The sequence below is a fragment of the Muscardinus avellanarius genome (assembly GCF_963383645.1).
Source record: "Muscardinus avellanarius genome assembly, chromosome: 22".
NCBI classification, from domain to species: domain Eukaryota; kingdom Metazoa; phylum Chordata; class Mammalia; order Rodentia; family Gliridae; genus Muscardinus; species Muscardinus avellanarius.
In genome coordinates, this window is record NC_137808.1 from 9528029 (window position 1) to 9541721 (window position 13693).

A 13693-nucleotide genomic window follows, 5' to 3' on the forward strand; every position below is an offset into this window, starting at 1 on the left:
CCTGCCTGGTCCTGGTGATGACCAAGAGACCCGCCAGCCAGGCGCCTCCGCCTGCTGCACGGAACACAGCCAGGCACACCGAGTCTGACCCTCAGAGTGCCTGAGATAGAGCTCTTGGGTCCTGGATTCAGGAGTCACAAGAATACCTCAACTCTGTTATCCCCCCAAGGAACTCCTAAAAACACATCAGCAGGTTGGGCGTGGTGCTGCACACTTGTCATCCCAGCACTTGGGAGGCTGAGACAGGAGGATCGAGGTTTGCGGACAGCCTCAGCTACTTAGCGAGGCCCTTTGCAACTCAGTGAGACCCGGTTTCAAAATAAAGAACAACAACAACAACAAAATAGGGTTGGGGGTGGAGCTCAGGTCAAATGCCCCTGGGTTTGACTCTCCGTGCCACAAAAACAATGAACAAACAAAAGAAACTCAGCAGGTTTTCAAAACTCCCCGCCGGCCAAGACAGAAACGAACGCCTCCTCCCGGGCTGCTGAGGACTGGGCGCCTAAATCACTGGTCTGGGGACGACCGCGTGCAGCAGGCCTTCTTCGGCTCACCTCCTCCCTCTCTGGAAGTTTCCTGATGTCGAATGCTTATGTTTCCACCTGGTCGCACCTTGGCTAGAAGGTGCATTATTTGAACACAGGGGGGCGGGCAGGGACACAGTCTTCCTGGCGTCTATGGACTGGACACTAGAAGCCCGCCCTGCTACACGGCTACGATGATCTGTAGCTGCTTTGATCCAAGGAGCCAGGCCAAGCACATCTCCGCGCCCGCCCGCCCTGCCTCCCTCTCCTGTTCTGGGAGTAAGGGACTGGGAACTGAACCCAGGGGTGTTCTACCTCTGAGCTACACCCTCAGCTATGTGAACGAGACTGCCTCTTAAGCTGGGATTCTCCGGTCTCGGCCTTCCAAGTACTGGGATCAAAGACATGCCTATCGTGCCTGGGGAAACTTTTCTTTAGGGAGCTAGAAGGCAGGTGAGTTGACCTTGAGGCCATCCTGGCTGATCCCAGGACCAGTCTGCACGATTGAGACCATCCCAGGACGTGGGACGCTGAGACAGGAGGAGCGCAGGTTTGAGGCCAGTCTCCGTAACTTGAGGGGACACTCAGTGAGACCCTGTTTCAAAAACAAAAAAATGAAATAGGGCTGGAGGTGTAGCTTGGAGGTAGAATGGCCTTAAGTTTAATCCCCAGGACCAAAAAAAAAAAAAAAAAAAGCTGCAGCTCCTGTCGAGAACGGCCTCTCAACAATTACCACTGAGAATCCCATTGCGGAATATCATCTTGACAATTATCACTGTGCATCTCGTATACTCAGCGCTGCGTGGGGCCACCCCATCCTAGAGACACAGCATGGGGCGTGTGAACACCCATGCTAGCTACGCACGACGCAGAGCACGCCACCCACCACCCTCAAGTGTCCCGAAGACAAATACGCGTGCCGGGAGACCCTGCGAATGTCATCGCACACGGGCGTGTGCGGCTCGGGCATCTCCTCTTAGTGCCTCTGGATGGCGAATTCCTATTGAGTAGAAATGGAAGTATGGCCGGGAGGGAGGTAGAAAAAAATCACGAGGGAAGGTAAGTAATCTTATGGCGCTATTATTTATCACGCACATTAAGACTGAGAATAGTCAGCGTCGGTCTCTCCCCGTCTTTAACCTTGCGAGAGGCGGCGGGGCTGCCGCGGAGGGTGACACGAGTCTCTCCCAGAGGCCATAAAAGGGAGCCGCTCGGTGTTGTGCACCCTGGAAAAATTAATGCCTAATAATCACAATAATGAGAAGCCGCTTCTATCCCGCCTTCGAAGGCTATGTCCTGTTTGATTGAATTTTCCCCAAATCTCTGTCCCCTTGGCTCTGGGAGGCGCGACCCTGCCGCTGCAAAGCGAAAGACATTTTCCGCACAATTTTCTCTCCACTAGAAAGAGGGATGGCGCGCCCTTCAGTGCACAGGAAATGGATATTATCGTCTCTGAGTTTATATCTCACTACTTAACCTTCAGATTAAAAGTTATTGGATCTGAATGAGTAGGAAGACTCTGTGTCACCTTCCCCCCGCATGTGCAGAGACAGAAGTTGGGGACAAGATGTCGGATCCACCGGCATTCTCTCCCCGCTCCCCTCCAGCAGTGAGCAGGACGGGACACTTACACCCTCCTCACGGTTCTGGAAATGACAAATGGCTGGATAGATAGTCTCCTTTCTGAAACCTGCTGGAACAAGCTGGTGTGCAGCACAGGCCTGGCATCCCAGGATTTGGGAGGCTGAGACAAGAGGCCAGCCCCAGCAGCTTAACAAGGCCCTCCACAATTGAGCAAGACCCTGTTTCAAAATAAAAAAGTGAAATAGGGCCGGGGGTGCGGCTTTCAGCAAATCTGAGGCCAGTTCAAGCGACTTTAGTGAAAACCCATCTCAAAAAAAAAAAAAAAAAAATCAACAGGGCTTCGTGTGCAGCTCAGTCTTGGAGCACCCCTGGATCCAATCCTGTGTCCCCAAGGAAAGGAAAAAAGTCCTCTGCCTCCCCACGTGGAGTCTGCATTGCCGATTACGCAGAAGGCTCTGGAAAGCGTCAACTTATAAGGACTAAAGAGAGGAAAGGGAGTCTTCTCCCCTCTGTATTACGTAAGACTCAAGCACACAAATAAAGGGCCTTACTTGGGCTGGGCAGTTGAATCCATACCTCCTAAAGCTCCTTCCCAATAGCGCCGGAGCTTTAATAAGGACCTAAAGTCAACAAGAAGCAACACAGCCAGCGCTCGCCCCGGCATTCCCGTCAACAAGCAGCAAAGCCTTGCCAGGGCTCTGGCTTGGTGGCTGAGTTCTCTGGAGGAGATAAGTCCGCTCCTGATCATTAGCAACCCGGGCACTTGTCCGCCCTGCCCTTGTGACTGGCAGAAGACAGGCCCATTAGTGACCAGAGCAGGCCAAAGGGGAGCGCTTGATAGCTTTCATCTGAATAAACACACACACGGCACACAGTGACTTTCAGCCATGGAAGGAGATGTCTTTGAACCAGGCACAGGGGCGCTGGACTGTTACCCAGGACTTGGGAGGCTGAGACTGGAGGATTGCAGGTTGGAGGCCAGCCTTGGACAACCTAGAGAGACCCTTGGCAACACAGGGAGACCCTGTCTCAAAAAATAAACAGGGTTGAGGGTGTGGCTCAGAGGTAGAATGCCCCGGGTTCAATCTCCCGCTCCATAAAAAAGGGTATCTTTTTATAATAGGTTTGTGAAAGGGACTTTTCCACAACGAGCCCAGCCTTGAATTCAAGTGAGGTTTCTGTTTGGGTCTGATGAGCAGGAAGGACGCTCGGTTCTTCTCGGCACCTGCTTCTTGTCTCCTGCCTGGGCCATCTCCAGCAGCTCCCCGGTGCCTCCTGGAATGTGGCCCCTCTCTCCACTCGGCCGCCTGGTCCAGGGGGTCAGGTCGTCCAGCAGGTACTGACGGCCGCTTCCCCACAGCTAGCCTTGTTTGTTTTGTGGTGCTAGGAATCCAACCCGGGGCACTGTACCTCCCAGCTATGTCCTCGCCCTCAGGTCTCACTAAGCAGCTGAGGTTGGCCTCGAACCTGTGGTCCTCCTGTCTCTGCCTCCCAAGTACAGGGATCAGAGGCGCGCACCACCACACCCAGCTCCGAGCTCCTCTGTTGTCTCCCGCCAAATAAATGGAGCTGCTGACTCGTTCTTTCTGACGCCCGATCCCACATCGCCTTGGACACAGAAGGGCTGGCACGTATTAAGTCAGAGATGTGTGATACGCATTAAATGAAAGGTCGGGCACACAAGTAAATACAAGAATTTCAGAGAAGCAAAGTTAAGAAATGTTGAATTCAGGTCTAGTGTCTTCACCAGAGATGGCCGGGACCAGACGTGTTCCGACCGGGGAGTTTCCCACACGCTGATACGTTTGTGTGGACTTTTCTGGGCTGAGCATCTCAAACCCCAAGCGCGCTAAACTCCAAACGGTTCCCAGATCCGAACCTCTTTGCGCATCGTGTCGGGCAGGGGGCTCGGGTTCTGGATTAAGAGCATTTCAGACTGGGGACATTTTCTTGTGAACCGTGTGGAGGAGCCAGGGTTGTGGTGCCCTGAGCCAAATCAAAGGCGGTGTTCAGCAGAGACGCTCTGGAACGCGACAATAGCACGCGGTCAATACAGCAGACTCCGGTTCAAAGACAGAGCGGTGGAAGGAACCAGTCCCAGCAGGCAGCTCAGTCCTCTCCACGAACTCCCTCCTCCCGCCCGCCCGCCACTCGCATTTCTATTGCAATTCTTCTTCGTCATAAAAGCAGTCACCCCGGCACCCTTTTTATCAAGTAATCTATGCACCACCTCAAAGTACACTCGACACCATCGGCAATCGGCGAGCCGTAGGTTTACATTACACAAACAGTCCAATTCTGCCTGCTCAGCGCTGCTTGTCAATACACCGGGCAGCTTCCAAACAGCTCGGAGGTGCCCTGCCTTGGGAGAAGAGATAGGAGCCTGCTGCAATCAGCAGCCTCCCTGCAATCAGCCAGGCTAATCAAGTCAACAAATTACCATTACAGTACTATCTCCTACAAGTTCCCAAAGAAACTTGCTTTCCGTTAGAGGAGAAAGGGAAGTGTTTTATTTTATTTTTTTTGAGGGTCTGGGGATCGAACCCAAGGGCATTCAACCTCTGAGCTATACCCCCTGCCCTATTTTTTAATCTTGATTTTGAAACCGGGTCTCACTGAGTTGCAGAGGGCCTAAGTAGCTGAGGCTGTCCGCGAACCGCGATCCTCCCGTCTCAGCCTCCCGAATGCTGGGATGACAAGCGTATGTCACCACATCCAGCGGGAAGTGCTTTAAATTATTACTATTATTTTTCCATTGTTTTTTTTTGGGGGGGAGGGGTGGTACTGAGGATGGAACCCAGGGGCCTTCTATCTCCCAGCTACACTCCAAGACCTATTTTATATTTTATTTGGAAACAGAGCCACTTAAGACAGCTGAGGCTGGCTTCCAACTTGCGCGATCCTCCTGCCTCGGCCTCCCAAGTGCGGGGAGGACACGCGTGCGCCACCACGCCCGGCATTTTTCCATTGTTTTTACTAGTGCACGGGCAGGGGCTTAGCTCTCCCTTGTCGGCGCAGCAGAGCCCTCTCTTGAAGTCAGGAGGGAGGCACACCTCACTGGTCACAAGTGCACACCTGCATCTCCCTCGCACGTGGTCCGCTGCCGGCCCCTCTCCTCTTTGGTCCCCGGCAAAACGTCAAAGACACACACGGGGCTCCGTCGCAAGTTCCCTAAACCTCTGCCAAGGTTTGGCTAGGAGGCGGGGCTAAGTGAACAGAGTCAGGGAACCAAATTTAGCATTTGGGGTGAAATAGGCTTTTCGTCCAGAAATAGCCACCAAAGCGATTAAGGCGAAGCAGGAGCCTGAGATCACTGCCGCTGTTTTGTCTTCATCTGTCTGATTTATCTGAAATCTGGTCTCTGCTTCTTGGTTTTAAGGTGTTTGTTTAGTGACTCTTAGTATGTTGGCACATCTGCTGATTCCTAACGGATCATTCCGATCGCGGGATATCGTCCATCTTTGGTTTTCTATTCAAGGTTTTCAGTAAGAATATATGTCCATCCATCCATTCCTTTAAAGTACAGCTGGACTTTTACTTAGCAGCTAAGTTTGGTGTTCACCCCCTACCACAGCCCCAGGAGAGGCGACTAATATCATCTTTTGTTTTATTTTTTTGTTTTGTTTTGTTTTTTTGTGCTGCAGATTGAATCCAGAGCTCCACCTCCAGCCCTATTTTATTTTTAATTTTGAAACAGGTCTCACTAGGTTGCCGAGAGTCTTGCTAAATTGCCGAGGCTGGCCGCGAACCTGTGATCCTCCTCCTGTCTCGGCCTGTCAAGTAGTGGGGTAAGAGGCATACAGGCTATTAATCCCTTATTCTAGACCCCTTTCTTGAAGCTTTCCTCCTAGGATAAAGGTGCCCGTCATCTTTCCACTGCCAGAATCATTAGAAGAGACTCTCCTTTCAGACGAGGTTCTGGCAGCCGCAATGGAAACCACCCCTTGGGAGCAACAATAACAAAAAAAGAAAAAGAAAAAAGAAAAAAAGGGAAAAGGTGGTAGAGCCAGGCATGGTGATGCACACCTGCAATCTCAGTACTTGGGAGGCTGAGACAGGAGGACCACGGGGTTGAGGCCAGCCTCAGCAACTCAGGGAGATCCTGTCTCAAAATAAAAAATGGAAAAGGACTAGGGATGCAGCTCGGAGATAAAATGTTCCTGGGTTCCATCCCTAGTGCCACAAAACAGGAAGGAAGGAAGGATGGATGGCGGTCGGTTGGTTGGTTAGGCTAACCTGACCAGGTAGTACACTGTTGTTTCCAGTGACGGGTATCACTACATGGCGCCCCCTCTGCAAGTGAGACACAGGCCCAGGTGACCCCCGGAATTACAATTGGCACCAAAGGAGGATGGCGAAGGCCGGGCACACGGGGTGTGGCGCGTGTCACAGAGGAGGGCTCACTGAGCCGAGGGCTCTCTGTTGCAGTTTTTAAAGGGCTGGACCCGTTCTCAGGCAGCGGCCTGTTCTGTTTTATACCCGTCCGTGGCTGATTCAACCAACAGAAACTAATGAAGGAGCCCGGCGTGGTGGCACAGCTGTCGTCCCTGGACTTGGGAGGCAGAAACAGGAGGATGGCAAGCTGAGGCCAGCCTCAGCAACCTAGCAAGACTGTTTCCAAATAAAAAGATAAAGAGGGCTGGGGGTGTAACTCAGAGGTAGAACACCCCTGGGTTCCATCCCCAGCACCAAAAAAATAAGTGACACAGTGAAGGGCTCCGTGGCTGCACTTTGAAAGGAGCTTGCACCTGTCTTTGTCTCTATTCCCACAAAAATGAGTCGCCGCCCTCGCCGTGTGACGCCGAAGCCCTGGTCCTTGCCCTGGGAGGCGAGGGCTGCAGGAGCACCTCGCGAGCCAAGGACTCTCCGGCCGGCATACCCCGCAGCTCTCCGCTACGCTGCTGTCACCTCCGGGTTACTTTTAATACCTGACACAACTGAGGAGCAACGGGGAGCACTGTCACACTGTGTTGTTTAGGGAAGGAGACAAGAAAAAAATGTCTGTGCGTGTTCAGGGCAGACCCGGTTCTCCCCTGGAGATCCACGTGTGTTTTGATCTGCAGATGAAGGAACCAAGGATACAGAGAAACGACTGTCATTCCATAAGTACCCACGCTCCTCTGGGGTCTCTCCTGAGTCTGTATTTTCCTTTACTGGTGCTGGGGATGGAACCCAGGGGTGTTCTGCCTCTGAGCTACACCCCTAGCCCTGTTTTACTTTTTATATGGAAGTGAGGTCTCGCTGAGTTGTGGAGGGCTTCAGTAAGTTGCTGAGGCTGGCCTTGACCCTGTGATCCTCCTGCCTCAGCCTCCCACGTACGGGGATGACAGGCGTGCACCACCACGCCTGGTCTCGGTCTGTATTTTCTGTACCTCCTCTGAACGCACATCACGATGACCTTGTCCTCGGCCCTACAGTGCTTACCCTGTTTCTTTGAACTCCTAGAGTTCCCTGCGCAAGGATTAGTATTTTATCTCCTACGATGGTTCAGTGGCAAAATCCAACTTGAAGTTTCCCTATTCTCTTCTGCAATTTTTCTTTCTTGTGTGTGTGGTACTGAGGATGGAACCCAGGGGCATTCTACCCAGGGGCCTCCAAGCTACACCCCCCAGCCCTGTATTTTATTCTTTTAATTCGAAACAGGGTCTCACTGAGTTTCAAAGGTCTAAGTAGCCGAGGCTGTCCGTTAACCACAATCCTCCGGTCTCAGCACCCCGAATGCTGGAATTACAAGTGTGCGCCATCACGTGTGGCTCTCTTCTGTGATTTTTCAAAAGGCGGTACCCATTCTTTATACCTGTCTTACCCACTTAATGGTTACACCTCCCTTTCTCTCTAGTCAAAATTTTCTCTTTTCTTTTTCTGTGCTGAGGATTGGAACCAGGGGCATTCTACCTCTGACCTGCGCCCCTAGCCCTATTTTATTCTTTATTTTGAAACAGGATCTCACTATGTTGCCAAGTGTTTCGCAAAGTTGCAAGGCTAGCCTCGAACCTGCGAACTTGAGATCCTCCTGTCTCAGCCTCCCATGTACTAGGATGACAGGTGTGCACCACACCTGGCCAACGCCTTCTCTCTTTTGTTTACAGGGTTAACCTAAATATGTGTTCTCTCTCCCTTGGGCCCAGAGGTCCAATGCTTGACACCAAATGTCAAAGAAGTCGTGTGAAACCAACTCCCCTTTTACTCACAGCTCCTGAGTAATGTGCTGGAGCTCCGAACACAGCTAGCATCCATGGATGTCTCTCTGGGAGGCTCCTCAGAGCTGTGCTCCTGGTGCAAGGATAGCCACACCCCAGAGCAGCGCCCCCACGGCTCCCCCACACTCGTGTGCAGACTACAGCACTGCCAGGAGGACCCGGAAAAGGAAGATAAATAAAAACCTGAAGAACACCCAGGGAAGCCCCATCATTACACGGAATGTTGTTAAGAAATAGCTGTTTTATTTAACAGCTATTCATTCTTATTGAATAAACATTTCCTAGCATGCATTCTGCTAATTGACCTGAGAACATATGTTGTATGTGCAGAAACTTCTAAACATTATGCTCTATGTAATATGCTTATCTGAAAAAGCTCTCATTTGCGGCAATATGGAAATAAAATTCTGCTTCCTAAAAATTCGAGACTTTTAGAACGCATTAATCCATGCAGTTTATGAAATTGCATGGGACATTTTGAAACCCTTTCTTCTGTAAAGGAGAAAGGTAAAAACAAGACAAACAAACAAACACAAGAACAAAAACCTTTTAGTACCTGGCAGCGGCACGTGCGGCTGGCTCTCTTCACAGAGGAGCCGCGCGGGATGGGGAAGAGGAAATAAAGGCAGCTGGGGATGGGGAGAGAATTATCCAGTAGCTGGAGAGGCCGTCCTGAACGTCTATCAGATTGCACTGTTAGGAAGGGAGCGCTGTCATAGTTTCAGAGCCCAGATACAAGCAGGCTTAGCTCTGAGGAGGATGACGGTGTGGAGGGTGGTGGTGGCGGGCTCCCGGGCTCATGGCTGCCGGCTTCTGAGTGATGTCCGTGTGGCCCCCAATAGATGACCGAGTCCACCACCAAACAGCATCGGCCGGCACTCTGCCGGGGAGGGCTGCGGGTGGGGCCGGGGGCTCCCCGTCCAAGAGGCCCCACATTTCCCCACAACTACCAGCCGGAGCCTTCTAGCTTCCTACCCACTGAGAGCTGATGACGAAGCTAGTGCCAGCCACCGCTCTAGGCGTCAGCAATCTTCCAACCAACCAACCAACCAACCTACCGACCTTCCTACCTTCCTCTTCCTTCCCCTCCTTCCCTCTCTCTCTTCTTTCCCTCCTTTCTTTTTTGGTACTGAAGATTAAACCAGAGGCATTCTACCTCCAAACTACACCCCCAGGCTTTTTATTTTTATTTTTTTAATTTAAAACAGGGTCTCACTGGGTTGCCGAGCCTCCTTCGTTGCTGAGGCTGGCCTGTGATCCTCCTGTCTCAGCCTCCCAAGCATTGCTTATGATTTCTGCAAACAGACCCTGTTTTGAACCCAGTTCGGCCAACCTACTGACCAAACCCAGTCTCAACTGCCTCCCCCATAATCCCGACTTGTTATCACTTTGAAAAAGAAGTTGGTTCTGCTTTGAATCATCTTGGGTAACGGGATGCCAATGTGGAAAAGGGTTTTGCGTGTCTTCATTTTAAACCCTCCCCGGAGCCTCAATGATATGGGTGCGACTGGGAAAATCCTATGTGCCTTGGTTTACTGTGGGGCATTATTCATGCATTTTTTTGACCATCCCCTCCCCTTCTTTCTTAAAGCCAGACCTTGGTGCCACCTGGACTCCTGGCATATTTTGCAGTTCTAATTCCCTTGCACTGTCCTCTGTTAATCAAAGCCGCGACCCCTGCTGTCTCGGGGCCCCCAGCGAGGACCAGACCAAGCCAACAGGAATTACATTTCATGGCAACTGTGAGCTCTATTGGGGCCACAATATTGAAACCTTATCCATGGTTTTGTGTGACTCCATAATGAATTCAGCGTGGCTGTGACTTTCTCTGCCGAATCTCACTGCAAGTAAAAGGGAGGGGGAGGGGAGGGGGAGAGGAGGGGGGCCTCCGAGACACTTGGTCCTCAAACAGAGCCGGCACCCAGCCGTCTTCCCACAGGGAACTCTGAGGGCTCAAGACCTTCTGAACGTTTTCGTCCCTGTACTTTTTCTTATTTCAACTCCGGACTCTCTTTTTTTCCAGAAACCAACCTGTTCAGAGTTCAGCCATACACTCAGTGGAGTACGGCCAATGTCGATGTGATGTCTTATTTGAAAAGGCCTGGGAAGCCGCTGACCACAAAAGGGAGCATCTGAGCCACGTGAGACCCAAGCGACTGCTTTCTGTCCCAAACATCTGAACGGGTGGATGGAAATAAAACGCTGTAAAGCACCAAAAGATTTCCAGGGCACCGCCTCTAACTCTCTCCATAACCCTAACAAAAAACTTTCTAGATTGGTCCCATCCTCAGTAGGAGAAAGCGCACACAGACATCAAATTATGCTACAGATTATTTTTTTTAAGCAGCATGCTACTGGAATGTGAATCTCTAATTTTCTTCTGTGTAGCCAACTTGGAATTGCTATTCGTACTGTCTCCCTCTCTCCCTTCCTGTGTGTGTGTGTGTGTGTGTGTGTGTGTGTGTGTGTGTGTGTGTGAGGGGGGGGGGTCTGTGTGTACATTAGTGTTATTGGAAATTGAGCCCAGGGGTATTCTCACTCCAAGCTACACCTCCAGCCCTTTTTATTTTCTATTTCTGAAACAGGGTCTCACTAGGTGGCTGAGAGTCTCAGTACATTGGCGAGGCTGGCCTTGACCCTGTGATCTTCCCCTCTCAGCCTCCCAAGTTCTGGGTTGACAGGCGTGTAGTACCATGCCTGGCTTCTGTGGTTTTTTTGGTTTTTTTTTTTTTTTTTCATGGTACTGGGGTTCCTGGAAACCCTTCTACCTCCAGGCTACACTCCCAGATCTATTTTTACACTTTTTTTATTTGGAAACAGAGTCTCTTAAGCCAGCGCACATGGCTGGCTTCGAACCTGCGTGATCCTCCTGTCTCCGCCTCCCAAGCTCGGGGATTACAAGCGTGCGCCACCACGCCTGACTCTCTGTGTTTTGAGGGCATACAGTGTTTGTAAAGCTACTTAACCTGGACAGCCCTCTTCATGGGCAGTTCTTTAAATAAAATTCAAAAGAAGTTAATCTCCCAGTACTGAATTTGTGTGCCTCTAAATAAATACCAACTATTAGGGTTCATGCCACATCAGTCAACATCCCCAACTCAACCGGATCTCTGTCTTCGAAGGGCAGAGAAAGCTGGCAACTCCCAGAACATCCCTCAGAGCCCTCAGTAGCTGTGAGCAGCAAGTTCAGACAAATGGAATGGATGTTTGCACGAGCACCTTCTGCTAATAACAGCTGGGTTGTGCTCATAGCTCCTCTGGTTAGAACTCACCGTTTGCGTTGACTTAAACGCACAAAAATCAGTACCGGACAGCACTGTCAACGGCAGCCGACGAGACACCCAAGGTCCAGGGGCAGATGTCCGCCCTGAGGGGGGAAGCGGTGCCCATGGCTCGCAGGAGACCCGGCTCTCCTGCTCCGTCTCCCCTAGCAGGTTCCAGGGGCTCATGTTGGCCACTGACTGCTAGCGGGCTCAAGAGCTTATGTCTTGAAGGAGTCTCAGCAAGGAAAACAGAAGACACGCTTCAGAGGCGACCCAGAGCTCCATCCCCAACACAGAAGGGCTTCTCTGACACAGACGCGGAGACCAAGGTGTGAGGACGGGCTTGCCGCTCTCTGACACCGCCTCACTGACTTCTTTATATTTCAGAAAGGCCCAAGATGTATCATCCCCTCACACACCCGATTCCAAATGGCATGGTAACTATGAACTAAATAAATGAATCGAGGGTACAAAACACAATGACTGCCACCATCCACCATCATTAGACACACACCAATACCCAATACTATTTCCCCGATTCCAACAGAGCTTTGCAGCCACAGCCTGTCTTCAAGAAAATCCTATTTGCATTTGAGTCTCGATCAGCGTTTTGTGGACGCAACGCTATGTCTTGGGACACGTTTTATCAGTCGCTCACAGGTACCCGCGTGCACACCGGTAAAGACACTACCTGGAGAAATACCACCTGGCTTCTGAGTGTCACGGGAGGGGGGCACCGATATGCGCAAAATTAAAACGCCCACTGGCTGGCGTGCAGATGCACACACATCTGTGAGTACCCCACGCCCCAATCCCTCCAGGGAGCAGGCAGCTCCTCACTGACGCTCACGTTAAAACAGTTGTGCCCACTGCCTAGCCAGTTCTGCCTGTGCTTCTATTTGACTCTCTTTACCCCGCCACCCTTTCCTTAATTCTCTCGTTGATTCCTCTCTTTTTTCTCCATAAGCCGTAAGCTTGTTTTCTTTCCAACCGTTTTAATTTTGTTTGCTTCTTTATTACTGAACAGAAGCAGCTCTCCCAGCAGCCAACCGGTTGCAACTTCATGAGAAGTCAGGGTGACTATGATGGGGAGAGCCTGCTTCAGGTCCGACCGGCCGCAAATCTCAACAATACTCCCCAGAACTTGTTTCTCCAGGACCCTGAACTCCTCAGGTCTGGGAGGCTGTCCCCTGGCGCCAGCCACCAGGGACTGCAGGCGAGGGAGCCGCGCCGGCAGGTGCGCAGACCGCGGAGCACAGAACCCCACAACCCGACGGGTGGGGAGAGCCCAGCCCCAGGGCCGCCCTTACCTGCTGCTGCTGCTGCTGCTGTTGCTGCTGAGTGTGGGCCAGGTCGGCCGGCCCCAGGTCCCCCGCCGGCGTCTCGCCGTTGGCGCGCGCTTCCTGCAGGCCACACTCCACCAGGTGGTTGCCGCCGCTGCCCGAGCCGTTCTGGATGGCTGACCCGTTCGTTTTCGCCTCAAGCCCAGACTCTTGCATCATGACTCAAAATCCTGAGGGGAGGGTGGCCAGGAGGAAGGAGAGAAAAAGCAGGGAGAAGAGTGGGGAGGGACAAAGAAATAAAGAAAGAGAGAGAGAGTGAAAGAGAGAGAGAAATAAGACAGCTGTTAAAACAGTTGTTGTGTGTAAGGACTTGGGCGGGGCTTTCAAGTTGCCCCCTCGCTAGACAGTTGTCATTTTCTTTCATTCAGCTTATCCTGAATTAGGGGGTGGGGACCCTCTGAGTATGGGGTCGTTGACCCCAACTCAAGTTCCAGGGTTGCTTTACGGATGCAATGTTTTCCCCTTCAAAATAAATAAATAAATACACCGAGGTAGGCCTAGAACTTCGGGTTCGAGTTCTCTACATATACAATAAGTGTGTTTCTTTTTAAAAAGCATTATCCTAGAGAGCACAGATGTTGTGATTTTTTTTTTTTTTTTTTTTTTTGGTGGTGGGACTGGGGATTGAAGCGAGGGGCATTCTACCTCCCAGCTACACCCCTAGCCCTTTTTATTTTATTTTATTTGTCTTTATTTTGAAAGTTGCTAAGAGTCTTGCTACTTTGTTGAAGCTGGTCTTGAACCTGCGATTCCCATCTCCACCTCCCAAGTATTGGGAT

The 13693-nt window shown here is 51.4% G+C and overlaps 1 protein-coding gene across 1 annotated transcript in view; it reads right to left on the bottom strand.

Annotated features, from left to right (window-relative positions):
* The window catches only part of FOXP1 (forkhead box P1), a gene marked incomplete at both ends in the record, with an annotated part of 200234 nt that extends 187161 nt beyond the window's left edge, over positions 1-13073 (bottom strand). The window contains 1 exon segment of the mRNA XM_080718125.1: positions 12882-13073. Coding sequence (XP_080574251.1) covers positions 12882-13073 — 192 coding nt within the window.
* Between the last annotated feature and the right edge of the window lie 620 nt (positions 13074-13693).